Source organism: Myiozetetes cayanensis, unplaced genomic scaffold, assembly GCF_022539395.1.
Source record: "Myiozetetes cayanensis isolate MyiCay16 unplaced genomic scaffold, myiCay2020 scf16, whole genome shotgun sequence".
Classification (NCBI taxonomy): Eukaryota; Metazoa; Chordata; class Aves; order Passeriformes; family Tyrannidae; genus Myiozetetes; species Myiozetetes cayanensis.
Window position 1 is genome coordinate 15,856,145 of NW_026087270.1, and position 27,421 is coordinate 15,883,565.

At 52.1% G+C, this 27,421-nt stretch overlaps 1 protein-coding gene across 2 annotated transcripts; it reads left to right on the forward strand.

The window, feature by feature from the left end:
- Positions 1–330: 330 nt before the first annotated feature.
- CSNK2A2 (casein kinase 2 alpha 2) lies at positions 331–27,421 on the forward strand. 2 transcript variants are annotated; one of them, XM_050311330.1, is made up of 12 exons: positions 519–694; positions 928–1,039; positions 11,824–11,925; positions 12,666–12,716; positions 18,509–18,568; positions 20,687–20,770; positions 21,667–21,777; positions 21,987–22,088; positions 22,407–22,507; positions 23,124–23,272; positions 23,468–23,561; positions 26,976–27,421. In XM_050311330.1, the coding sequence occupies exons 1-11, from the start codon at positions 591–593 to the stop codon at positions 23,542–23,544; spliced, it is 1,053 nt and encodes a 350-aa protein (XP_050167287.1). In that variant the 5' UTR covers positions 519–590; the 3' UTR covers positions 23,545–23,561; positions 26,976–27,421. The 2 variants fall into 2 exon arrangements, with proteins under 2 accessions (XP_050167286.1, XP_050167287.1); XM_050311329.1 differs by lacking the exon at positions 26,976–27,421 and having other exon boundaries at positions 331–694; positions 23,468–24,984.

The window sequence follows — 27,421 nt, forward strand, 5'->3', positions numbered from 1 at the left end:
GGATGCGAGAGAGGCTGCGGCAGGTGGCGATGGGGGTGACAGCGGGGCTGAGCTGAGTGACGAGGGCGGCGGAGGTGACACGGTCCGAGGGGGTGACGAGCGTGTCAGGGTGTGGCGGGGGGTGTGGCAGGCTGCCGCGGCGGGGACAGGAGAAGGCTGAGGCGGGGCCCCAGGGCGTGGCAGGGCCGTGACGGGCGACAAGTGACAGGGCACGAGGGGCGTTCGTGTGGCAGGAGGAGCGGAGGAGGACGCTGTGAGGGTGGTCGGTCCTCCGCGCCGCCGGGGGGCGCCGCGCGGCGCTGTTGCGGGCGCGGTGGCGGCGGCGCCGTTTCCGGGTTGGCTGCGCGGCGCTCGGGGCGGCCCCGCCTGCAGCCGCCGCCGGCACCGGGCCCGGGCCTCGGCACCTCCGCGGGCCCCGTGCCCGCCGCCCCCGGGCCGGCCCCGCCCCGCCGCGGCCCCGCTCCGGCCTGGCCCTGCCGCCGCCCGCCGCCGCCACCCTCCTGCGCGCCGCGCCCCGCCTCGCCGGCCTCCCGCGCCGGCCCCGCGCCCTCCTCCTCCTCCTCCTCCCGCAGCCGCCGCCCGGCGCCGCCATGCCCGGCCCGGCCGCCGGCAGCCGGGCGCGGGTGTACGCGGAGGTGAACAGCCTGAGGAGCCGCGAGTACTGGGACTACGAGTCGCACGTCCCGAGCTGGGGGTAAGCGCCGCGGGGACCCCCGCCCTCCCTCCCTCTCTCCCCCGGCCCACCCGCGCCCTCCTGGGGAAGGGCCTCGGCCCGCGGGGAGGGTTCCCTGACCCCCCGGGTCCCCAGGGGGCTGCGGGCGGCGGAGGGGCAGGCTGGGAGAGGAGGACCCCCCCCTTTCCCCCGGCCCCTGCCCTGCTGGTTGTACCCACACGCCCCCACCGCCCCTCTCCTCTTGGTGCCCGCAGCAATCAGGACGACTACCAGCTGGTCCGAAAGCTCGGCCGAGGGAAGTACAGCGAGGTCTTTGAGGCCATCAACATCACCAACAACGAGAGGGTCGTCGTGAAGATCCTCAAGGTGAGTGTCCCGTTGATGGCGTGCGGGCTCGTGGTGGTTGGGAGCGAGGGGGAGAGGGCTGGGTTGGCAGGGCCGAAGGGCTGTTGGATCTTCTCTCTCGTCCCAAAACTTGTGTTTGCTTGTTAAGGGCATTGGGACGGTGGGTTTGGAAATGGATTTGGTGTCCTGTGTGCTGCTCCTGGATGTCTCCACCCCTCCTTGTCCAGCATGGCTCTGGGCTGGGAGCTCCTCTGGAGGGGGAGAGCTGCGAGCCCTGACATTTGAACAGCCTTGCATGGGCTGCCTGTGTTTGGCAAATCGGATCTGGCAATGCCTGTCTAAAACAGCCCAGGGACTGCAATGTCAACAGGAATGCGAAGCCCGGAGGGGGCAATCCTTCTGTTAACCTCCAGACAGCTGGCATGTGGCCTTTCCAGAGCCAGGCTGCGGGATGCTCAGCAGTCAGAAAAGCAAAATTTTATATTCAGTCATTTAGAGGATCTACCATAGGAAAGAACTTCATCACAGTCAGACCATAATTGCTGTGGAAGCTTGAGGAGTGTCCAGGAGCCCATCCAGAATGTGTCAACGTCAGTGACCCATGTGCTGGGTCTTAGCCCTGGCAGGATCAGGCCATGGGGACCTTCGTGCAGCAGTGGTTGGTTGTAGTGTGGGATGGCTGAGTGCAGAGCACGCCTTACTGTGTCTGACACCGAAGCAACAGGCTCGCAGCAAGCTGTGGTAACCGAGCAGCACCCTGTGCTGATGATTTGGGAGTAGGCAGGGGAGAGAAATGAAAGGTTAGAGTTGAAGTACGTTTGGTTCTGGCTTGGCTGACACTTGTGGCTGTCACTTGTTGGACCAGCCACACTTGTCACTTGTTCCCCAGGAGCACGTGGGAACCAGTGTCTGACCCTGGGTGTTCTAAGAATTTGGGCACCCGTTCATCCACAGCATGCAGGGGGCTCTGAGCTCAGCGTGCCCTTGCAGCCTCTAAGAAAAGCAGCTCCCTAGGACATGTGTCTCTGCAGGGCTGTAGCCTTAAGGCATTTGCTAGATCCGCTTGGATAGTGTGTCTGGCAGTCTCTGCTGACATCCCCACTCACTCACTGTGCCTGCTTCCTTGGGATCTGCCCTAGCTTCCTGGGGAACTTGTCACGGTTTGTCCAGCCAGCGCTCCTGGGAAAGGTGTGATCTCCCATCTGTCTCTGGGAGGAGGCACACACACCCCGACTTTGGCTGTGGGCAAGGTGGTGGCCAGGTGAGCTGTTTGGGAGAGCCTGTGTGGCTGAGCCTGACGTCAGGGCAGAATGGGGAGGCTCACGTGTCCTCACCAAGCCAAGTTCCTCTGGCATGCTGTTTGGGCCTCCCCCTCCTTTGGATGCTTTATGTGGTTTGGGCTTTTGTCTTTTTTTGGTAGGTGCAGGCGGGAGTTTCTGCTGTGAGACACCAGTCACAGGTAGCCAGTGCAGAGCTGGCGTTCATGGCTAGATGGCTTGTGGCTGGACTGGAGAAACTGTGCATTTGTGCACGCTGCTCTGGAGCCCTTGATGGCCTCTTCAGGACTGCTGTGGTTTATTGAGATCCCAGGTCTTGTCCCACATAGAAAGGCACCAGGAGGCTGAGAAGGGACTGCAGGGAAAGTCGTCAGAAATCTTGCTCCTTTGCCTCTTCCCAGCCCAGAGAGCCTCCCCTGGAGCGATGCTCCTCTCCCTGTGGCAGCCGAACTCTGTCATGTCTGGGGAGCCTGTCAGCTCTGGACGGTGAGTCAGCTGGCAAGAGTCATCTGAGGGCAGCTGGGTGCTCCTTCTCCTTGGGGCTTGAATGTGTTGCCTTAATGCCCTGCGAGCAGGAGACTGGTTTGTCCCAGATTTGAAGCGGATGGTGTTGCCACTGGTTCCCCTGGCTCTCCCCACTTGCATTAACATGCAGACAGCATTCCTGTGAGCGAGCAAGGAAAAGCAGAAGGTCCAGATAAATAAAGATGAACTTTCTTCCCAGTGGAAAGTGGGTCAGTGAAAAGTGAGTTTCGGAATACCACGTTGTGTATGTTATGAAAACCTGTGAAGTGTGGCAATAACATCACTCTGATCTGTGGAAAGTGCCTCTGGTTTCCTGTAACCAGACTCAAACTTAATTGCAAATGTGATTGCATGTACCTACAGTAGAACCTTAGCAAAGAGATTGAGTGTCTCTGTTCCTCCAAATTCAGGAGGAATTCGGATCCTGTGAGGTAGCAAATGCAACCAGAAGTCTTCAGGATTTTGTGTGGCTGCAGGGATGGGACAAAGGGTAATACTGCTGCTGGGCAATGGATGCGGCTGTTTAGCATGCTAGCTTCTTCAAGCTTTTTTGAGAGGACAATTTATGTTATGTGTTAGAGTGAATTTCAGCAAGAGTCACTGTTTTAATATCTCTGCCTCATGGGAAGTGACTGATGTCTCTTCCCAGCCTTGCTCTTTGAAGCATCTTGTACTTACCGAGCTCAAGCTAGCACGGAGCGAGTACTTCTTCTGCCTCTGCCTTTTCTTCCCCTGCTTTGGTGTTGCGCTACCTGAACATCTTGTACCCTCCTCCACAGAGGTCAGGAAATTTTATCACCCTTTGTCTGATGCAGAACTGAGCCACAGAGATTTCCTGTGTGACTTTGGGCAAGTCCCTTAGCCTAAACAAAGCTGAGGCTCGAGCATAGGTCCTGGTGTAGTGCTGCGTGAAGGGGTAGATAACTGATCTTCCTTTTCCAGCAGCCACGCGCCTTGTTTGTTTGCGAGTGCCCCATGAAGACTTTAGCACTGGACAAGGCCGGGGAGCTGATGGCTCTGATTGGTGCCACAGTGCCCCAGGCCTTTTGGGCTTTCATAAAGCAAGGTGCCTCATTTTGCTGGCCAGTACCCAGCGTGTCTTTTCAGTTCTGCTACCCCAAGTGCAGGCCCAGGGATAATCCTACAGGGAAATGGTTACTAGTTGTGGTCATAATGTGTGTCAGCAAAGGAGCAGAATTAAGAACATGCAGATAACAATGACATTACCATATCCTGAGTCAAGTGCTTTTCCTTACAGATATGATACTCTTAATGTTACTTTTCCTGGGAAAATTCTGCAGCTCTTTTTTAAGAAAGGCAAAGCAAGCAGGTTGCTTCTCACTCTGCTGCAGGAGCACATCAGGATGGACTAGGTAGGATGGTGTAGGTGGAACAGTGGGGCAGAAGCCTGGTTTGCCACAGAGGCACCTCCTGCCAAAAAGCTTTTATCTTGAGAAGTGAGGTGGAGGGCAGCTCCCCACCTTTTCAACCTGTTCAGGGAGCAAAGATTCAGGAAACAAATCACGGGGCTGACATGGGGGTACTCTGCACTGTACTGACCTTCCTACCCCTCACAGGTAGGAGTTAGCCAGCAGCTCTGCTCCCGCAGTCCCTCGCTGGTGTTGGAGGCTCCTGTGGGCTTTTTGATCAGGCTGGCATCAGTGCAGCTGTGGACATGCTTCCTGCCTGCTTCAGGGCGGGACATGCCAGGAAGGGGGACTGTGTGAACATGTCCTGTACGTGCCGTCGTGTCTTGCTTGAATTCGATGCTAAGGTTTGACTCCCAGGATGAGGTCTGACATTCCTCAGCACGTACGAAGGAAGTTTTAAGACATGCTTGTTTCCAGTGAGTCATGTGTGATCTGCGTCCAATGCAGGTATCTAAAGCACAGCTCTGCTCTTCCATATCTAACCACATGGATTCAGATTTTTGGTGGACTGCTGAGGTTAGTCTGTGCTGGCCCTTTGATGAGCTTCTCATTTCGGTTTTCTGCTAATGCAGCTCCAGAGTGTGTCCCACTGTGCCTTGAAAGTGAATCCTCTGGTCTGGGGTAACAGTGTTCCTGAGGGAACTGCTGCTACTCTAAAAGCCAAAGGTTAACTTCCCAAATTTCTTGTAACTGTTAGGGGTGATATTTTGTAGTGAGAATGGTGCTGTTAGAGTTACCTGCAGTTAGGGCTGTTGGTGAGTGTTGGCTGTACCACCGTATCCTTCACAGCCCAGTCTCCTGTTCCATCCTGGTGTCCACTCAGGATGGAGATTACAGCATCCCTGTTGGCAGGTCTGTACAGGAGGCAGGAGTCCTCCTGCTTTCCTGATGTGCCCGTGTGTCCATGTACACTCTTCTTGCCTGCAAAGCATTAAACCCATCAGAAAGAGGCTGTTTTGTCTCCTTGTGTGGTTCCTCTCTGCACAGGCACAACATGTGGGTGGAGGTAGGGGAAGAATGCTGCTACAAGGAGAGGGACCAGTGAAATGGAGGTTCTGCCACAGTGATGAAATAGCCCCTTTCTCCTTTGGTGGTTTTTGTCCCTCTGTGCTGAGTCCATGCACTGGAACTTTCAACCATGTACGTGGTTTCACAAGTGCATTCTTGTTTGTTTGGCTTTGTTTTTCCCCTGTTCCCCCATTTGGGCTGTGTGAACCCTCCAGAGCTGCTGCTCATACCAGCTGCTGCTGGAAGGTCCTTCCAGTGTTGAACTCAGACTATCACTCCAGTAGCTGGAGAACCATTTGGGGCAGGTAGACCTGTGGCTCTGGTAAATTTTCTTCTGTCTCTAAAAGCTCAGAACCCACATACATCAGTATGTTCTAGATGGGTGCTGAAATGACTCCTGTGCTGGTGTGCAGAAGGGATTGCACAGGGAAATAGAATTGGATGGTGTTGGTCCCTCAGGCTGGAGCTTTTGACTGGATCGGTGACCTTCCACCAAAGCCGTTCAATGCCCGCTCCTGGTAACTCTGTGTCTCTTGCTCCTCCTGTGTTTGCATGCGCTGTATCAGCTCCCCCTGGCCCACTTCCTCCTCTGGCAGTCTTGAAATGAGCCCTTTTGCAAGAGAACTGGGTACACAGCTCTTCTCTTTTAAACACCAGTTGCCCACACGGAGCTTGGCACAGTTGGCTGCTGGAGTCCAGCCTTGTTTGAGCTGAGACCAACTGGGACAGTACTGGGTGTCTCGCAGAAGCCCGGAGGTGCAGCTGGTAACTCTCGTGGTGGTGGTGCAGCACCAAGGAACTGATGAGCTGCAAAGCTGCAGCTCCTGTGTGGAGAAGGGTGAGATACAGCACTGTGTCTGTTCACAGGGGCCCGGGGCAGAGGCTGAAGGAATGATTCCCATCCCACGTAATGGTGGTGGTGGGGATCAGGGCTTGGTCCTCACACACCTCCCTTTCAGTTGACTGCAGAAGTCTTGATGTATCGTGGGCAGCCCTGAAGCCCCAGGAGGGCAGTTTCGGGGTGTGCCGTGTTGGAAGGAAAGGCATTCTGAAGGAAAGAATGAAGCTGCCCTCGGAACATGTGCTGGGATATTCTACCAATCTTTAGTCTATTTTATGTAACTAAAAAAGTGAAAGTACTTCAGGAGTTTCAGGGTACGTTTTTCCCCCTCTTTTCTAAAATTCAAGAGCAGCTCGCAGAAGTTTGAATTCCCATAGTGGAAGTGGTAAGATGCAAACAACCAACAGAATATTAACACAAGTGGGCTCCTTGATTTTGTAGCTCTATTAAATACTATTAGTTGGTTTCCCAGCTGATGTCTGGCAAAATAAGCAGAGCTGCTCTGAAGCCAATTTTCCTATTGAGCAATTGGCATTGGGCTTTATAGGCCGATTATTGTGATTCTTTTGATAATGCTAGAGACAAATGAGCTTCTGGTGCCAGCTTTTAAATGTTTAAAGCCTGTCATAGGGATGCTGCTTAAGCCTTTTGCTGGTCCTGGACATTATGTGTTCAGATTTCCCTGCTTGTTGACTGGAAGCTTCATGGTATTTCCAGGCTGTTCAGGTTTGGTGATCTTTATGGGCTGATGGAATACATCACTTTAGTTTCTCATGGATTTGTATCTTTTGACTGCTAAACCTTCTTCCCTGCTGCGCTAACCCCAGTTCCATTTCAGAGCACCTGCTGGGCAAAACCCAGCACCTTCTGGGACTTCCTCAGAGCAGCACGTGTGCTCCTCAGCTGGCATTGTGTGTGCGCTGCAGGCCTGCCTGCTTTGGGCTAATGGAAAATGATTTTCATGCTTCGGACTTAACTTGTGTTTCATACGCCTTCCTGGTCACTGCTTTCCTTTCGCAGTGTGAAAACGCACAGAGAACTTTGGATAACAAATCTAATTTCTCTCTTTGCTTGAATTCAAGCAATGGGCCCCCAGGTTGTTGGGGAAGGCTGGAACTGAAGCACCTGAAAGAAGAGTGTGTGCTCCCTTTGCTTTAGAAACCAGGCAGAAAAAGATGATTAACCAGGCAGCCATTTATTTGTTCAAGACAGGAAGTGATGGTTGCAGCCTTGTATTTAAAGGTTTATTTTAGCAAACAATGTTAATTCTCCCAGCTGGTGTTTGCTGCAGCTGGACGCCTTCCCTGCTTACAAGCTTACGTGATCTCATGGAAAATGACCCAGGATCTCTTCTCTTGGTCACAGAGGTGTTTTCTTCTGCATCTTCCTGACTGCAAAGCTTACCCCGTGCCATTTCTCACCTCTGCAGAGGGATGGCATTGCACTGCTCTCACTGCCTCTTCTGCCTGACTTTCAAGTGGATTGAAGCAACCTTATGGGATCCATTTGGCTGATAGGGTGGGAAACCTGCAGCAAAGGGTAGGTGGCTGGGGACAGTCGAGTGAGAGCTGCTGGGCCCAGCAGAGACCATCCTCTTGTGGCTGGAGGTCACCTGGTTCCTCTTCTCTGGGCACTCAGTGTAGTGGACAGCCGTGAACTGCGTGTTTTGTCTCCGCCATCTACAGCGACCTCACTTCCAGTTTGCCTGAGGAAGGAGCAATTTCCTGGGAATCTGGAAAACTGGCTTGTGCTAGACAGTAATGTTGTTCTAAGGGTACTGCTGCAGTAGAAGTAATTAAACCCCTCCCAGTGTAGACACGGTTAAACTGAGACATGTCTTTTAGCCTGGTTTCCTATGGAAACGAGCCTTATGCAATCCCGCTGTCTGTCAGCCTTTCTCCCCCTCCTCCCCCCAGTAGTTTTTGCACTGGTTGGCCAATTTCAACCAAATGCGACAGAAGTCTCCAAGCTGTCAAGTTTCTACAGATTACATGGAAATAGGTGTTTGCACAGAGCAGAGAGACTGTGTTGGAGCCCATTTCAGAGGGAAAGGCTTTGACTCATACTGGTCACTGGAGAATCCCAACATGGAGGAATGCTTTGAAATGCCTCTGGGGTAGGAACAGATGGAGTTGGAGTCTGCACCTGTATAAAACATTGCCTTGCAAACATGGATCAAACTTAAGGGTAGTTCATTTTGTTGAGGTGGCTGCTCCCTTCCTCTGCTGGAAATCCCCCTCCCAGGGCAGGAGGATTGGCCTGTGTAGGAAACAACCTGAAATGCTGCTGTCCATAGCCTGGTTTAATAAAACAGCCTTAAATGAGTACGGTTAAAAATACTCTGGCTGCAAGGGCTGGTGTTTTAGAAGCTATCCCTGCTGGGAGAGGCAGATGGTTGGAGGCCATAATAGCTTCAGTTCACATTTAATCCATGTGTGTTTGGAGTCAACATCCTTGGAGAGACAGATCGGGTGACTGTGAGAGACAGTTGTAGCAACTCAGACTTAATCCCAGTGCATGGCTGATATTCTGCTGTTTGCCTGTGGTTTCAACAGTGTTGGGGTCTGGGACAGGAGCAAAGTCAACAGAGCTTCTCTGATCTGAATGGTTCCCTCCAGTGCAGCACTGGCCGTGTGCTGGAGTGGTTTGCACCGAGGTACTTGACTTGCCAGACACAAGACCTTGGGCTTGGAATCAGTTCCTTGGAGTTGCAACTGGTTACTTGGCAGAAACTGGGCCCCAGTGATGTGCCCTTGGCTGGCCGATGGCATTTGCAGTTGTGGCTGGAGCAATGGTGTGGGACATGTGGGTGGGAGGTGGTGTGAGGCACAGTGAAAGCTCTGTGGAGTGAGGAGGAGGCCAGCGGTTTTTCCATCTGTTTTCTCCTGCAAATCTGAAATGGGGAAAACACTCTGTTCCCCTTCATCTCCCTCGGAGCACACTCCTAGGCAGTAACTTTTCCTCTGAAATGACATTACTCCAGCCCGTTTCTCCTTGCCTCATCCTCGTTTACGTAGTGGTGGAAAACCCCGTTCTGAGCACTGGCTGCACGTGGGGAGAGTGCTCTGATGATGTACTGATTACAGCCCTGAGGCTTGTGGGGCCCTGTCCTGGCTCACAGCTGATGTGGAGGTGGTGTGGCCATCTGTGGACAACCTGGCCTGATCTCTGCACTGCTGCAGCTTAGCAAGAAAAAGTGCAAACAGTGAGCGGCTTTGAACTCCCCCTCGTGCTGAGACAGTGTTTGCTGGAGTATCTTCCATCAGTGATGTCAGAGATGATGCTGTTGGCAATTGTCTGCAGGCATTTCATTTAAAAAAACCCCAACTTTCTTCTCTCCTTTTTTCCAAAAGTCACTGATTCTGTCTGCTCTTGTCTTTTAATAAGTGTGTGGTGGGTAGGGCCAGATTTCTGATAGAGATAATATAGAGCACCCTTTTCCCATCCTGAAAAAGGTGGAAACATTTGGAAGCAACTGGAAGGCAACAGTTTCTGCCCCTGTGGGAACAGTGGTTACTATGGAAGGAGAAGGGGAAATCTCAGAGGGATATCCTTCCCTACCTAACTGATGCAAAAGGCCCTTGAAATGACAATAATACAAAGGAAAGGGTGTTTCAGCGTGGGCTTTGGGTCCTCTTGGCTGTGTTCAGGCACTGTTTCAGCTCCTGATGAGGTACAAGTGTTGCAGCAGAGAGGCTGTGATGCATATCTGTCAGTAGCCAGGCCATTCAGTGAGTGCCTTTAGGATGTCAGTACCTCAGCTTCCTCTTTGAATTCCTTGGAAAACAGCTAGTATGTGCATTTGCCTCACTGGACAAGCGGAGTAACCAAATTACATCCTCTAATTCCATCTTGGCCTTCTGGTAAGATCTGTGCATATGGGTGACGCAAGGGTGGTGTGTCCATCCCCACGCTGACATAAATGAAATCAGTCCCTGATGAAGCATCTTCCTCTGGGGTTTAAAAATACAGCCCTCACTTCGGCTGGTTTACATCCCCCTGCTCTGGCTGGTTCTCCTGTCTTTCCAAGCTCCCAGCAGCTCCAGCTGTGTCTGGGTACTGCCCCGGGGCTGTTGGTTGCCCTCTCCCCCACGTCACTGCAGCCCTGGCTGACAGCTGCGGTGGCCTTGCTGCCATTTTCCACTGTGGCTTTATGAGGTGCTGATGCTCCCTGTGCCGGCACCGGTGTTATTTTTGGCACTTTGCTTCAGGCTGAGATTCTCATCTTTTGGCTTGAAAGTCTAGCTGCTGTCTTTTAACTTGCAAGTGGAGAAGGACAGGATTCAAATCTGAAGGTTTCCAGCCACCTGAAGAGCCTTGAAAGACAGCATATTTTATCACTTACATAAATGCCATATTTTCCCACTATATAAAACCTTCTGTTCCTTCTCCTGTCTGCTCATGCATTCCTGTGAGGGGTCTGAAACCAGGGATTGCCTTGGGTTTGCCTATATGGGGAGTATGAGTTGCCCCACCAGCACCCTGAAGTGGGAGGCTACAGCAGAGGTGGGGTGGTGAGTTTGAGCTGTTGAGCTCCTTTGGCTCTTTGTCCTTCACACAGACATCTGCTAATGTGTATCACTTTGGTAAGGTGCCTCATACCTTTTGCTGTTCTGCATTACACCCCTCCTCACACACCAGACTCTGTGCTGGATGGTGAATGTTTTAAAAAGCTAAATGTCTGGAGGAGTGTTTTCATCAGCAAACCTCAGAGACAGGGCTTTACCAGTCCCTGCAGGATGTCTCTGCAGTGCTGCTGTGGGGCAGGAGGGGATGTTCCAGCTCTGCAAGGAAGGACTACTAGACTTGGTGACTGGCAGCCAGTGCTGCTCACACTGGGCACTAGCCAAGGGTCATTAAGAAAGTCTCACCTCTTATCTCCTCTGAGCTGCCTTTCTTTTCCAGCAGGCACAGAGCTAGAGTTGTCCTGGGAGTGGATGAGTTACAGAAACAATTATTTGCATTAAAGTGAACGGCTGGATCAGCAGAGTGTAAAATCCAACCCAAGCTCCGAGTCCCTGCCTTGGGAGCAGCTGTTCTTTGTCACTCTCGGCAGGGTGATGTCCAGAGAAAAGCTTACTTTGCAAAGAGAGCTCCTGAGACTGCACAGATTCGAGGAGGAGTCAACACTGCTTAAAATGTCTGTAGTCTTCAAAACCAGTCATGGTGTATGGCTGCAGTGGCATGCAGTGTGGTTGGGTCTGTGCACTCGAGGTGATAGTGAACAACACGTGCACACAGGCATAGCAGTGTTTGAGCTTACTAGAAATCTCGGTGTTGGAGACTCTCAGGTCATTGTTTTGTGGGATTAAAGTACTTGTTGGGAAAACAGGTCGGGATTAAGGAGTAAAAAACCGGTTTGTGCTGGTGAGCAAAAGCAGAGGTAGGTCTACCATGCTCATCCTGTGGCTCTGAATGCACAACACAGTCAGTGTGCTGAGGTTACCACATAGCAGTCCAAGGAGCTTTTAACCACTGGAGTCACAGTTATGTTGGTCTGGAGTAGTTTGATTTTCCCCTGGTGAGTGGAAAGGTTTCATTCATGAGAGAGAAATCCTAGTTCATGCAAGATGTCTGTCTCCTTTTTGGAGCTAAAAATTTTCTTTTGTGAGGGTGGGAGCAGAGAGAGGAGGGGGTGTGATGCGTTCCAGTCCAAATCGGCAGCAGAAATCAGTGTTCGTTTCTGAAAGGACTCTCACTTCTAATTTCTTTTGTCTATTTAAGCCAGTGAAGAAAAAGAAGATAAAACGCGAGGTTAAGATTCTGGAGAATCTACGTGGTGGCACCAACATCATTAATCTGATTGACACTGTCAAGGATCCAGTGGTAGGTGCCCATGTGTTGTGGTGTGTGTGGTGGGACTGCAGGCATGGGGCAGGTTTGGATGGGCTCCTGTTCCTTTCCATGTTCCCCAGGCTCTTTAAGACTCTTTCTGTGTCTTCTGTGAGTTCTCATGGCTGATGGGGGGAAAACTTTTGAAGGCCTGTAAGAAAGTAGAGCCTGTAGCCTTCTAGCTTTTGTCTGGCATCTGGAGCCTAAATGCCCATCAGGGCAACTGGAAATTAAGCACTTTGATCCTTCTGGTTGCTGTCCTACCCAGTGACCAGCGATCGTGTCACTGGTCTGCGTTGCCACAATTGCTCCATTCCCGGGAAGTTTCCTCTGACGAGCAGCTGGCTGAGGTCTGTGACTCCCATCCTGCTGGCAGCCCTGAGAGGAAGTGATGCTGCTGTAGCACTGGCAGTCCTGGCTGACCTTCCTCCTGCAAGGAAGGCTGTGAGGGCTTAGCTCCTGGTGACACATTTCGCCTTGCCTGGTGCTGTCCCTGCCCCTTGGCGTGGGGAGGAGCAGCACTGGCCACAGTGCCGAGGTGGTGCTTGGCAGGTGGGGTATAAGCAGAGCTGCCTCCACTTTTTGCACGAGCAGGGCTGTGCTGCTCTCCCCGTCTTGCTGCTGCCTTGCTCTCCCTAGTGAGGGTTGGGCAGGAAGCAAAGGCTTTTTAAGGTCTCTTGGAGCAAAGAAAGGTCAAGTGGGTGTTTTAAATCATGACTCTCTTTCCCTTGCAGTCAAAGACCCCTGCTCTGGTGTTTGAGTACATCAATAACACAGATTTTAAGGTGAGTTTGCTTGAGTGTGGAGGAGGGAGGTTTGCCATTTCTGTTAAGAGTGCTGTGATTGTCAGATAATCCTGAAGAGTTCTGGGGGGAGTTTGGTGTTTTCACCTATGTCAGCTTCACTTTGCTTTCTTCATGTAAATCAGAAACCTGTTACTGGGCTCTAGATTAAAAGGAATAAAAAGTTTGTGTGCTGGATCTTCTCCCAGCTCTGAGGAGTAAGTTCAGCAGGTTAGATATTCTTACTCCCCTCCCAATTTAGTAATCACTGCTGTGCTATATATTCAGCCCAAGTTAATCCCTGTGCTGTGGTGCTCTGCTTACAGCAGTGCACTTGATGGAACAGGTGACACCATTTTTTTCTGGAATCCTTCAGACCTGGGCACTTTGGGGTGGCAGAGACTGGAAAACACATTCCCACTGCTAAGGGGCCTCACAGCAGGGTACTGAGCATTCTTGAATACATCTTAAGAGCTCTTTTGGGTTGCCTGAGGCTGCAGGATATTCCCTGGCTCTTCTGATTTCTGGGGAACTCCAAGGGGTATTACCTATTCCTGAAAGGAGGGTCCTCTTGAGCGCAGCTACAACCACCTCTGCTACTCAGATGTTTCTGGCTGGGAGCAACAGACTGATAGGGATAAAAGGGATCTATAATTAACAGCCACACCTATGTTAATGGCATCTTTGCTTCCCCCATGTGAGTCTTTACCCTAAGTCACTAAAGTCAGTGGTGGAGAATTAATGGAGCCATTAGAAAGCCATCAATCATCCCTCCTGCACTGTTCAGGGATCTCTCTCATTCCATGTTATGGGATGGGGTTTTTTTCTTCCTGTCTGTGCTGGAGCATGATGTAGGTACAGGCCTTGTAGGAAGCAGATGCCCCAAACACCCAGAGAAGAACCCTGGGCTGATGTTGGTGCAGAGGAGGAGTTGGCTCACAGCCCATCTGTGTGCAGGGCAACACACGTTGTTTCTGTCTCTCTGGGGTGGGTCTGGCGAGCTGGATGCTGTGGGATGGGGTGTGTGTGCATAGCCAGAGCTGCAGCCATGCTGCAGTGGGGTCTTAGTGCTGTTTAATCTCTGCAGAGACTTACTGCAGGAACCAGAGTAATAGTAACTTGCAGCAGTGCCTGCCCTGACAGCTCTGGGCGGGGAGATGAGCGTTGCCTCCATCAAGTAAACAGCCGTGAGAGGAGTGCTGTGTGGTGACCTTTCAGGGCTAATTAAAGCAAGTTTGGTTTGACTGGGCTTCGTAGACATCAGCTATGCTGTTCCAGTGCCACATGCATGTTGGGAATGTACCCCTGTACTTCTCCTGGTGACCCACAGCCTCTCTGTAAGGCCAATCCTGGAAGTTTTTAACTTTCTATTTAGAGATTTCTTTTTATCAATTAATTAATTTTAATTTTTAATATATGGCTTGAGATAAAACAGGTTGCTCGCACCTTGCTAAGGACTGCTTTATGTTTCTCCTGTTAAAATGTGATTACACCACTCTGTTGCGTCCTTAGAGGAAAAAATTATCATCCAGTTTATCACCCAGTAACTGAAATATGTTCACAAAGTGGAATGTTAATCCACCAGCCATCCCAGCCACATGGAGAGCTGGGGCAGGCACTGCTGCAGCCAGTAAGGAGCAGTGGGCTGGCCACAGCAGAAGTAACAGTGCTGGCTGTTGCGTTAGAAACAACTATAAGAGCTTGCAGCAGACCTTTTCTAGGCTCCTGGGAGAAAGCCTGGCTCCTCAAGGAACTCCAAATTCACAGCTGGGCAAGTCTAAGACAGAAAGTATTGATGCTTCCGATGCTGATTGGTAGAAGGCAGGAATAACTTGTCTGGGGAACACAAGCGTGTCCCCAGGGCATGCGGTACGGCTGCTCCTGTTCAGAGCTTATTTGTAACCTGAATTTCCCCAGCTGTGTCTGGGGTGTGTGGGTTGGTTGAGCTACACTCCCATGAGCTCTCTGCCTGTTTGGGGAGGTTCTTGGGCCTGCAGCTCACTGGCAGATGATAGAGCTGCTGCTACTTAAGGGTGCCTGTGGGTGCCTTCTTCCGTACAGATGCTCCCAAGCTGTCTCTTCCCTTGCTCTGAAATGCCAAGCAGAAAATGCACAAAGTAGATGAGACCACCTCTGTTGGAGGTCTCTGCTTGCCCTGTACCTCTACACATGAAGCAGCTGGAAAGTACCCAGTCATTTTCCTCTCTGCTCCACAGTCCTGATCTCCCAGGGCAGCCAAATTCTGCTGGAGTTAAATGCCACGTGAGCTAATCCAGGTGACAAAAACCTCTTCTCTTCGTTTTGATCTGCCCATCTCTGCGTCCACCTCTGGGTTCAGCAGTACTGATGAGAACCAGCATCTTGCTGGCAAATCACCTTCAGGATGTGTGAGGGGCTTCCCAGGGCAGCTCGTGTGCAGCAGGGGGTTGATGACCACTTCACAGGACTGCATTTTTAAATGATGGTATACACAGGAGAATTAGGTGATACCTCCCCAGAGCTGAGTACATTTTCTTAAATTACCTGTCTGGGTCCCTGCTGGAAGGGATGGCACTGTACTTGCAGGGAGGATGAGTTGGAACCAGACTAAGTGCGTGTTCTGCAGCTTGTGTTACAGGGCTAGTGTTTCCCTTCAGACCTGCTGCGTTACTTGTCATCTGTGAGCACTCAGGCTCCCCACAGTCATCTGCCTTAAATGAAAACTGCACTGCAGAGCCACGCGGTCAACTGGGGGATCATCAGTGAAATTAAATGTCTTTTGCTAATTGGTTTCAAACTAGGAATGACACGCCTGTAATTCAGCCACTGTCATCTGTCACGTATTTTGGGAACGTACCTGGTACTGTGCTTTTCATTGCCCCAAAAAGGCAAATCCCTCAGGAAAGAAGGGGGCAGAGCCAGGTCTCGAGGAGCAGTTACGTGTTGGGTTGGCTGTTTCATTCTTAAAACACATTAGCAGGTTTGCAGCTCGAGAAGAGGAGATGGGCAAGACAGGTGAGCGAAGGAAGGTTGCTTCAGGATGCTCAGCCTGTTGGAGTTGTGGGTTCAGTGGGCTTTTGAGTCAGCTCTTCCACTTCACCTGCACCTCGGTGAATTTTCAGGCCAAATTGCTGTGAGGGAAATAAGCGTGTGTGTTTTATCCTTGTGCATCCAAGGTTTGTTTAAAAAAGGATTGTTGCCCTGCGTAAGCAATGCAGAATTGTAAAAGATTCCCCTGCCTTGGCGTGGCTGCCAAGGCCGGAATGCTTTGGGAACTGTTTTCTTTTCCTGCTGCCTGCCCTGCACCCCAAAGCAGTGTCTCTCCTCACAGCCACCCTGTTGCTTTGCAGATGCTGCTTCCTGCACGTAGCCAGCTGTGCTGCTCACTCAAGGGAGAGGAATAAGCATTTAGCTCCTGTCAGCCCCATGGCAGGGGAAGCACGTCTCTGTCTCCTCGGGCACTAACAGGATTAGTTTATGATTGGTTACGTGATGTGTGCCAAAATATCACCAAAAAGATGGAAAGGGGTAGGGGCTGCCTGTGGGTGGGTTCAGCCTTTCCTTGTGCTCTGTGTGGAAGAAAGGAGAGCGGCCCAGGTCTCTGAGGCCTCATGGGATCCAGAGTGCTGGCAGCTGGCTGAGCAGATCTGGGCTGGGTCCGAGTAATCCCCACAGTGATTGATGTTCTGGTAGTTCTACTCCAAAGGGACAGAGCAGAGCATGGGGCACGTCTGCAAAGGAGGTGTCTGCTCTCCTCTGCTAGGCTGAGCAAAGGGGTTTTGGAGCTCCACTGTCAAAGCCTGCTTGAGGCGGCTGCTGTGCAGGACCCGCTTGCAGTGGAAACCATGGCTCTGTCCTTCAAAGCCTTTGGCATTCACAGGCTGCCTGCAGGGGCTGAGCACGCTCCTGCAGGGATGGTCCCTGTGGCAAGCAGAGCCTGGGCTCTGATAGCCACACTATTGGCCTTGGCACGGCAGGAGGGTCGGGGGGGCTGGGTTTCACAGGCTGCTCTTCCAGGGAAATCTTTTCGAAGCTGTTTGCCCAACGGTGTGTGGGCATATCCTGGTCCAATGCTGAAGGCCATGAATTAGAGAACTGACAGCATTGCAGGTCTGCAAAGAAAGACTGTGGTGACTGCCTTCCATTCCCTCCCTCCTTACAGGCAGCAAGAGGCAGAGGAGCCAGGGAATAGGGAAAATGAGGTCTAGCCTTGTTCTGCCACTGCCTCTCCTGCCCTTCTCCTTCCCTAGGCATGATGTTGCCAGATGAAGTTGAACAGGCGAGTGAATGCCAGAAAGACATGTTTTACACACATTTCTCATAGTGTTTATTACCTAGCAAGCCATTTAAACAGACTTCTGGAAGGACTCAGCTGTCCTCTGCTGGCCCTGCATCCTGCATCAGAGTTGTGCACAAGTCAGGAAATCTATCCCTGCTGTAGCTCTATAGCTTGTGGCTATGCCTTTTTTGCTCCCTGCTCACTTGTCTGCTTCAGTGGGCTGCTCCAAAGCGTTAGGATCATCCCAGCTCACGAGAATTCAATGCAGTTGTGCCCTGGAGGCTGTTAAAGCTCTGTTTGTGTAAGTGACACTTGTATGTTGTCAAATGATTTCCAAGAGCAGTACTGGGGGGTGGGGAGGGGTGTCTGTTTGGAGATGGCCCTGAGTAAGGCAGGAACCTGAGGATCTCAACATGGGCCTGGAGGGGATCCAGGGCTAGAGTTGCTCTCTTGGAATGTGAATTTCAATCCTTTGCTCTTGGATTTTTTCCTGAAGCTGCCAAGTGGTGCCCATGATGGGCAGCTGCCTCCAGTGCTGATGCAATCGGTGATTTGTCTGAGCTGTGAGATGATCCTTGTTTGTAAGAAAGGGCAGAGAGGTCTGGTCCCACTGCTGCCCTGCAAGTGTCCTTCCATGCCCTGCCCTGGCATCCCGCCTTGCTTTCCCTGGATGAGAGCACGGCCCAACAGGGCTGGGCTGACACCACTGCCAGTGACAGATACAGAGCAGCAGGCAGATTTGGGGCCAGCTGTGACCTGGCATGGGAACAGCAGGATGATGAGTTCTCCAGTGCTGGTGCTGGTGGCACAGTGCAGGTTAAAGTGCGCCCTTGATCTCCGTCACTTCTGCGTGAGTAGGCACAGAAGGACGCAGGAGAGAGGAGGGTGGTGAACACGTGCTGGTAACAAGCACTTCCCTGCAACTCTGAGCTGTGCTCTGCTTGGCCCCACAAGCATTTCTGTGCTCTTGAGTTGCAATAGCCTTTATCCTGGGATAGAGGGGAGCCTCTGTGGCTCTAAGGCTGTCTCTCCCCTTTGTACTTCCCCGCTCTGTGCTCATTTAGGTTAAATTTTTTGTCTCCCTGCCACACCCTGAGCACCTGGACACCTTGCTCGTTTGTTCCCAACCTGCTCTGAATGCTGTCATCGATGCTGGCATGCAAAGTCATCACAGTGACTTGACAACAGAGAGTCACAATTGTCTGTGCCAACTCCAGTGTGCTCTGAAGGGCTTTTGCCTTGTTCTCCTTGGACAGACAGCCTGCCTATCTCCTGCTGGAAAGAAGCTGTGATAAGTCTGAATGATCCCAGTAGCATTTCACGGGAGCTCTTGCATCCTTTTTGGATTTCCTAGTGTGTAGCCCTGGCAGGTCTGAGACCAGGACAGCCCTCGGGAATGGTAGCATTCACAGGGAATCTGGAATGGGGTCAATGGCTGGAGAAAAGTGGGGTGCAGGAAACGAAACTAATCCAAATGTGGAGTATTTATTTTTTATTCTCTTTTGTTTTTCTTCCTCCCTCCCCAAATCTGTTTCAGCAACTGTACCAGATCCTGACAGACTTTGATATTCGGTTTTATATGTATGAGCTGCTGAAGGTGAGTGGCACTGCATATGGCAGTCTGGATGGGGAGACCTGGAATGAGAGTGGTGGTAGTGGGGCTCGTGGGGCAGTGCCACTGAGTGGTTACTTCTCCTGTGTTGTTCAGTGCAGAATCCATGTCTCATCACCTGGGAAGGCTTGGGAGGAGATCTGGTTACCTGGCTTGTTGCTGTGAGGTATTGCAGCCAAACTGGGGACCTTAGGTCACCTCCAAAGAGCCTCTGATTCTCTGGGGTCTGTCATTTCCCTGGGAAGCATTTGTGACTCTTAGTCACCAGGTAGGGCTGTGCTTGGTCTCCCTGTGTCTCCAGCACCACTGAGCTGCTGTGAGGAAAATCAACTCCCTCCAGCCAGACCCAGGGCAAGCACTGAGAGGCATTTGCAGGGCTGGAGAGCTGGGGTTCTAGGGAGACTGGAAGAGAGGGATTACCAGCTCTGGGTTTTTTTCTTCTGCACTGTTCAAATGCAGACCCAGAAGGCGACTTCTGCCCACTTGACCTTAGACCCCCATTTCTCTGGGTGGGGGATCTATGGCCCATCAAGAATAAACTAGCCAGCTCAGTGCCCTGTGGTCACAGAACCCTGGGAATGTGGTCTTGGGGAACAAAGTTCTGATTATGCCAGCTGTTACATGTTGATATAGCACTGGTATTTTCCTTTGAGACCTCCCAGCCAAATCTTTCCCTGCCCTCCTGATGAAAGCTGAGGAGCATCCTAAACACCTCCTCTTAACTAGCCTAGCTTGCACTTCCCCATGGAACTGCTCTCGGAGCCATGTGGCAGGTCTGTGAGATGTGCTGCACAGCTCAGGGGTCTCCAGCTGCAGGCCATGGGAGATCTTTCAGGTTCAGCCCATCCCAGGCAGTTCTGTGCTGACCTGCTGGAGCAGCAGCTTGGCTGTGTCTGGTCTTAGCAGGGCCTTGGGGTTTCTGGGCTGGCACTTTCCAGTTCCCCTGCCTCTGGAAATGAGTGGAACAGGTGAGGGAAAGTCCTTTATGCTCCAGGACTTGGTGACTGCAGGAGACTTCCTGAAAGAGGTCTAGCAGGCCTGAGGGAGGCTTTCTTCTCTGCATCTCCAAGCTTGTTCATCTGTCTGCAAGGGAAGGACCTTCCTACTGGAGGCTGGAGGGAGCCTAAGGCAGCCCAGGATTAGGGTGGGAGGGACGATGCAGTTTAGATGATCCAACCTTGGCAACACAAGACACTAGAACAGCTTCATCACTGGAAGCACTTCGTGTAACCTCTTACAGATCTCCTCTCCTGGAGATCCCAGGACCACAGTGCTGTGAGTCCTGTGGGTTGTGAGGCCACGTGTCATTGCAGGGATATTCTCTTTGGCCTTGCTGTGATGGAAGCTGTTGCCTCCTTGCTTCCTGCTGTGGCAGGGGCCCAAGGACAGCGTTACTTCCCTGGCACTGCTGTCTTGGATATTGAATGACTGCAGGCTGTACCCTCTTTCCATGCTGCTGGAGATCTCATAGCATCTGATAGATGTTGATGGATGGATCTCCCTCCCCTTGGAGATGAGAAAACAACATGCTCACCCCCCTGCTCAAGGGAACAGCTGCGATGGGGGGGGCAAGTGGTGCAAGGTCATGGAGCTGGAGAGCTTATGTGTGCTCCTGCCTTCAAGCTTGAAGCAGCTTTGCTCTCCCTCGTGTGCTGTCACCTGCCTTTTTTAACTGCAGGTTTGGCTTAAATCAGCAGGACAGAGGTGACTTTCTGGCTTAAGTGTGTTTTGGGGCACAGGTGAAAAGCTGCACTGGAGGGCCATAAAACTGTATGCATGTAAGAATCATCCCCTTCTGGGGAAGGCAGCATGACCTAGGAAGCACAGGGCTACCCAGCTTGGAGCATTGGGCTTGTCACGGGGCGGGACACGTCTCTGGATCGTGTTCTTCAATGACTGTGCAGGGAACACAGATCCATACAGGCTTGTTGCCAGCTTGCCAGTTCATCCACGTGTAGCATAAGAGCTGAAAATGCCAGTTTCTTGTGCCAGGGTTACGGCACTTCCTTGTGAGCTCTTGCTCCTGGCTGAGAACTGTCTGTTAGATTGCTAATGCTGTGCCTGTGGTTACAGCCATGTCTAATGTGTGTGTGTGTCTGCCAGGCCCTGGATTACTGTCACAGCATGGGAATCATGCACAGGGATGTCAAACCCCACAACGTCATGATAGACCACCAACAGAAAAAGGTACTGTGACACCAGGGCTTATAAGCAAGGTTTTTCCAGGGAAACTTGAAACTCTGCTGCCTCCATACCCATAGCCTGGGCAGCTGCACAGACCCCTTTAACCTTTCTTTAGTGGCTCCCCTCCAGCTGTGACAGCAGCAGGAGATGGTCAGAGTCCCTCTGGGGAACACCACAGTGGGAATCCATGGCACATCCACTGGGACGTGCTAGTTAGGTCACAGGAAATGCTTGTACCCAGCTCACTACTGTGGAAATGGGCAGCACAGGGACTTCCCCCATCCTGGTACTCATACCCCATTGGGTGCTGTGTGTACCTGCCCCAGGGACCTGGCTCTGTAGCAGTTGCTGTTCCACAGGTCCTTTCTGCCAGTCAGCAGAGGCTGAACAGGCAAGGCAAGGTTTATAAGGAGGGGAATCTCTTACTGGACCCACTGTCCTTCAGTAATACGGCAGGTCATCCATCCCTGGGGCTGCAGAGAAGATGGTCTGCCTTGCAGCATGTGGTCAAACCCTCTCCTACCCCATTTTCTGCTCTCAACCCCCAGGCAAAATCAACACTGCCTTCAGCCCAGCCTCTCTAAACAGTGGGATAAGACTTTTGCCTGTTGCCTAGTATGCAACGACCTGTCTGCTGTGGCTGGTGGTGCTGGTCAGGAGCCAGCTGCCCAGCAGTAACAGTGTGCTTGGACTCAGGAGGCAGAGCAGCTCTCTAAGTCTGGCTTTGCCCCACTGGCTGGTGTTAAGGGAAAGAGGAGGGCCTGAACAGAGCACTGCTGAGAGCATCTCCTGTCATCACAGGCCCTCCCTCCACACTTGCACCAAGGGATTGAGAGGTTTGGCCAGCGTGGCCTCACCTAAGTGGCTCCTGACTCTGTGTCTCTTTATTGTGTGTCCAGCTGCGACTCATAGACTGGGGTCTGGCCGAATTCTACCATCCAGCTCAGGAATACAATGTCCGTGTGGCCTCTAGGTACTTCAAAGGACCAGAGCTCCTTGTGGACTACCAAGTAAGAGTCTGTCTCCTCTTTGCTACCCAGTGATGTCACTTGTGGCTGCGCTTTAGCCACCTTTGGGTTGTCTGGTTTTGCCTGTCAGGGCATTGCCTGGGTTGGAGAGAGGCTGGCTGTGAAGTGCAAAGGCTGAGGCTGCCTGTGCAGTTGGGGAACCGGGCTGTGGTGAGTGTGCCTCTTCTGACAGCTTCTCCTTTTTCCCTCAGATGTATGACTACAGCTTAGACATGTGGAGTTTAGGCTGTATGCTGGCAAGCATGATCTTCCGAAAGGAGCCCTTCTTCCACGGCCAGGACAATTATGACCAAGTAAAGACATTGTTACCTGGCTTATTGTGTGAAAAGTTTGTCCCCAGCTCATCTCTGGGTGTGTGGTGGGGAGGTTCTGAGGATCAGATCACCATGCTGGGAGGATGTTGTTGCATGCTGGTTAAGCCATCTTCTCTTTGCTTCTCTGCCTTGTGTAGGAATTTTTTTTCTGCACACGTTGCAAAAATGAGTTTCAAGGGAGATATTCCTTCCGTCTGGGATGTTTCCAGAAGGACTGCTCTTAGATTTGGGCAGCTCTGCCTCTGCAAAAGAGTGGTGGGCTGCCCTTCTGCTCTCTGAATACGCCTTTTGTTGCAGCTGGTTCGCATCGCGAAGGTCCTGGGCACAGATGAGCTGTATGGGTATCTCAAGAAGTACCACATAGAGCTGGACCCGCACTTCAATGACATCCTGGGCCAGTAAGTGGAGAAGTTAAATGCTGCTCTTTTTCCTTGTGACACAGAGAGGGAGATGAACTGATGTCTGTGCCCTGGAAGCACTCTCAGCAAAGGCCTGCTCGATCTTCTGGGTAACAGTGCTGCTTGCAGGCCTCACATCTGGCTGCTCGTGTCATCACTGAAATGCAGGCTCTTTCCTTTTGCCTCTCCCATGCTCCATCCTCTTACTTCTTCTCCCTCCTGCTCATTCACATCCTCCAAGTGGAGGTGTACACACTGGAGTTGAGCGTGGGCTGAGTTGCTCAGAGTCTCCCAGCTGAGATTCCTGAAAAGGACAAGAGGTGGATGGAATAGTGAGGACAACTTACATGAGGCTGGCTGGCCAGTCAGAGAAGTTCTGGTCCCGAGGGTGTCACCCAGCCTGCTGCCACATGCCATTGCCTAGTCCCTGTAGACAGAAAGGACCATGCCTTTCCCAGGCACAGGACATCCATACAATTGTGTATGTACAGAAGAGGGTTTCTCCCTTTTGGCAGGTGTTTGCTGAGCAGTCGCTCGTGCAAGGAAGAGCTGTAGGCAGTGTTCATCACAGCCTCTCTTCTCAGAAGAGGATGGTGGCAGGTGATTCCCTTTGCAGGCATTCCCGGAAGCGCTGGGAGAACTTCATCCACAGTGAGAACAGACACCTGGTCAGTCCTGAAGTCCTCGACCTCCTGGACAAGCTCCTGCGATACGACCATCAACAGAGGCTGACTGCCAAGGAGGCAATGGAGCACCCCTATTTCTGTGAGTCTGTGGAGTAGCTGGGGCCAGCTGGGATGGAGCTGTGGGTTGTGGAGGTGAATTTCGGCTCCCTGCTCTGCGAAAGGCTTAGCAGCTCCGTGAGTTTTGAGGGCAGCTTCTCTTGGAAGGATTTGCCCGGGTGGAGCTTCCGCTTTATTAAATACTGTTTCCTCTTCCTGCCTGCTCTGTCTCCTGCAGATCCAGTGGTGAAGGAGCAGTCCCAGCCCAGCTCAGAAAACGCTGTGCTCTCCAGTGGCATGACAACAGCGCGATGAGGACTGGAAAACGACGGGTAATTCAAGATGTTTACAAATAAAAGCAAAACCTTCGGTCACACAGTGAAGGGAAAAGAACCAAGGACCCCCCCCTTCTTCCCCTCCCCTTTATACTCGGCAGAAATCTAACCTTGGGGGGGGTCATAAACCTCAGTTCCTCTCTGGTGGTTGTGGTTAATGTAACTCTAACCCTGTGGTACCAAAGCCCTGGGCAAATGGTCTTGCAAGAGCTAAACATGTAGTGATATCCCCAGGGCTCCACACAACTGATTCTGGTTCACATCTCTATGGATCCTTCTCTTCCTTCTCAGTCCAGCCTTCCCCACCACGCTGGTGGGGACAAATTGGTCGTTCCACCATCAGCCCTTAGCATGCCTCTTTCTAAACTTGCCTTTCTGACTTGTAGTCTCTGAATGAACCAAATTCAGGCTGGGGGTCAGCAGGTGCAACTCTGTTTTGAGGTCTAAGTCCTTACTGCTCACTCTGGGCTTGAATTTGGCCCTTGAATTCCAGTTTCAATTGTGAATGCCGGGGTGGTTGGGGGGAGGGCAGTGGGGGGGAGTTTGACAAAAAACAACCCACAAACCCAGCAGCATCTCAGGATTAGTTTGGAGCATTAAAACGAAGGCACTGATCCGAGTTGCTGGGGAGAGGAGATCCCCCCCTCCAGTGTGTTTGACAAAGGCTCGCTCTGAGAAGAAACTCAATAGACCTGCTTTGGAAACTTGTGAATGTGAGGGCTGCTCTTGTAGCAGGAGAGGGGAGGGACTATCCAGACTTTCCCACTGAGCTCAGGAAAGTCAGTGTTGCAAGATTTCTTGTGATAGGTGTGCAACCACGTACCTCATGACGTGGCTCCCATGAGAATTCGTGCCAGACGCAGACTTGTGCCAGAGCACAGCTCTGGAGCGGTTCAATCCAGCACCGCAGGATGGAGGAGTGGAGAGGAGGCCAGGGAGGAGAGCACAGGGAGGGGGGAGGATCAACAGACAGCGTCGGGGCGGGGGCTGTGCAGCTACTGATCCAGGACTTGGGATCCCACAGTGTTTTAACAAAGTCAGCCATTTGTTGAATTCTGGGGTGCCGATCCTGTTGGGGGGTGGGGGGTTCGTCTTGTGGGTTCTTTCATCAGATCCCTCGATGGCTTTATAGCCCCACAGTTCACAGTTGCCTCCTCTACTTGTTCTGTGTGTAACTTCATCAAGTGGTTCTGGTGACACTCAAACCTAGACGCTGGAGATAGTGTTTTCCCACCAGCACCTAAACACAGAATTTCCTTCTGCGGCATTGTTGAAATAGTTAATTTTTTTATAAGGTTGCAATGTTTCTATTTGAAACATCTGTTTACATTCCATATTCCAATAAAGTTCTATTGGCATCGACAGCAGGTCAATCCATTTGTATAATTCACTGAAACCAATAAATATCTATACGTCTGAACGTCTACCGTCTCAAATCTATGGGATAGCCAGAGGGCCTGAGAGCTGAAGGCCTTGTCTCCTCCAGAAGGGCAGGTTGGCTCTTCCAGCCCCTCTTGTCTGAGTTTTTTGGGATGTCTCACTCAGTCTTTGGTTGCAGTTCTTCGTGCTGTCAGCCCTGATTGTTTCACTGTGGCAGATTCTCTGCACTGCCACGGGGCCACAGAGGAGGTGAGAGATTTTGGGAGTGGGCTCTTAAAGGTACATTGGACTCAGACAGCCGGTGCCTGAGGGCCCAGCCTCAGGCTGTCTGTTACCTGGCAGGTCAGACCAGGTCACTGATGCGTGGCTGGAAGTTGGGGGGGGTCTCCATGTGTGTACCCCCTGCTCGTCTGCTCTCAGCCTGGGTGGATGGCTTTTTCTAAAGATGTGCTGAGCAGGGAGTAGTTTTTCTTTCCTCCCACCCTGGGAGCTGAGTGGTGCACGAGAAGAGTTATGTGTGTCCAGGCTGAGCAGCAGCCTGTGATGTGCTGCTGTGCCACACAGCCTTGCTGACGTTTGCTCTCCTGCAGAGGCTGCTGAAGGCATTGGTGAGTGTTCCCAGCCTCTCTTCCATCTGCCCAACCTCTGGGCTGCCTGGCCTGAGGGGCAGGGGGATCTCTCCTGCTCTTAAGCTGTGCTAATACCAGCAGGGCTGGTTTGGGGTTTTAACATTGAGTTTTGGACTGATTTTTAAACATGCATTGAATTGCTCCGTTGGAGAAGTGGTAGGAGTGGATGTTTCTCATGGCCTGTCCAAGTTACCATGGGAGAAGCTTGTCTGTTTTCCAACTCTTGTGTGTTGGCATTCCCAGCTTCTGGAGGGACAAGGCAGAAGAGGTGTGGAGAAGAACAATGGGTTGAGTGTGGGAATTTTGATAGGTGGAAAATGTTGGTCACTGTATGACTGCTTGGTAGTGTCTGAACCTGATGGTGGAGTTTCAAGGTGGTGCTTTTGGGAAGTATCATTTCTATAAACCTGAGTCAGAAATTTTTTCCTGGTACCCTCAAGCAGAGGAAGAGAGTTGCTCTTCCAGCAAGTTAAATGGCTTTCCCTGGTTGCAGTAAGCAGAGAGGCTGGAACAACCTGCCCCTTATCTCCCCACATCCCTACCCCAGCTCTAGGGTAGGATGAGCAGTGACAGATTCATCCCAGAGGGAAACAGCAACTGAGCAGGAGTAGCCTGGGAGCAAGAGGGTGTGGATCCCAGGGATCTGATCCTAGGGCAGTGTGGATGCTTGACTGCAGCTCACACCAGTTGTCTCTGCAGCCCTCCCAGCACTCAGAACAGGAAACCCTTCTCTCCTCTGGGCCTTAGCAAAGTGTCCTCCTGCATGTAGGGACAGCTGGGAACTGGGGAAGAGTGTCTTGTCCTTAGGAAGTAAGAGGACTGAGAGACATGCATCTTCATTCCTGGCCTTTCAGCTGGCCTGGCCCCAGCTTGCTAGCAGAGGTAGAGCATGGGTTGGGCTGAATGGCTTGTAAGAGGAAAGGCTCCAAACCAGAGCCCCAGCAGCCACTGCAGGATGCAGTAGGAGATGGATACAGTAAGTAACTTCCCCACCTTGCCCGTGCCTGTTTCAGGTGGGCTGTGGCATGATGGGGGTCTTGAATGGGACTACAGGAGGTGTTTGCAGCAGTGGAGGGAAACGTAACACAGGATCTTGGGGAGAAAAAAAGTCCAAACTTGTGTCTGGTTGTCTGTGAAAGTTCTGCTTTGCTGGTCTACATCTCCCCATTGCCTTCCTTGGTTCTGTCTTCCCCTCTTGCCCCTTCCAAAGCAGGCTCAGGTTCCCCTGCTGTGCCCACATCCAGAGGGCCACGGAGGGTACGACCACGCCTGGCTGGGAGCAGGGTGGCAGGACATGGGGCAGCATCCCCAGCCGTCTCCTCGTCACCTGGTGCTGGAGGAGCTCTGCGAGGAGCTGGCAGCGCCCCGTGACGCTCACTTCCCTCCTCCCGTCTCTCCCCAGGTCCGATGCTGTTGCTCCCAATTTTCCATAAGCAGAGTGAGAACCAAATCAAACGTCCCATCGGCGTGTGTAGAGCGACGGCGGGCGGACTGCGCGGCGCGGGCAGGGCTCGGAGCGGGCCTGGCCGGACACTGCGGCACTCGCCTCGCCGTGACCGCAGCCCTTCCCTCCAAGCGTTAAAGGTTCTCCTGCCTCTGGTTCCTTGTTGAGCTCTTCCTGACCCAGAAAGCATGGAAATGTGAAGGGTGTGCAAAGCAGTTGTTGGTTAGTTGTTTCCTTCCTCTGTTGTGGCTGTTGCCCCCGCCAGCCTCTGATGGACCACGGTTAGCCAGCTTGTGCCTGTCTCTGCCAGGACACGGGGGCTGCAGGGGGTGTAGTATCATGATGGACAGTTCTATACTATAACTGAAAGAATTCTATATTGTTGAATAAAAGTTTTGAAAGAA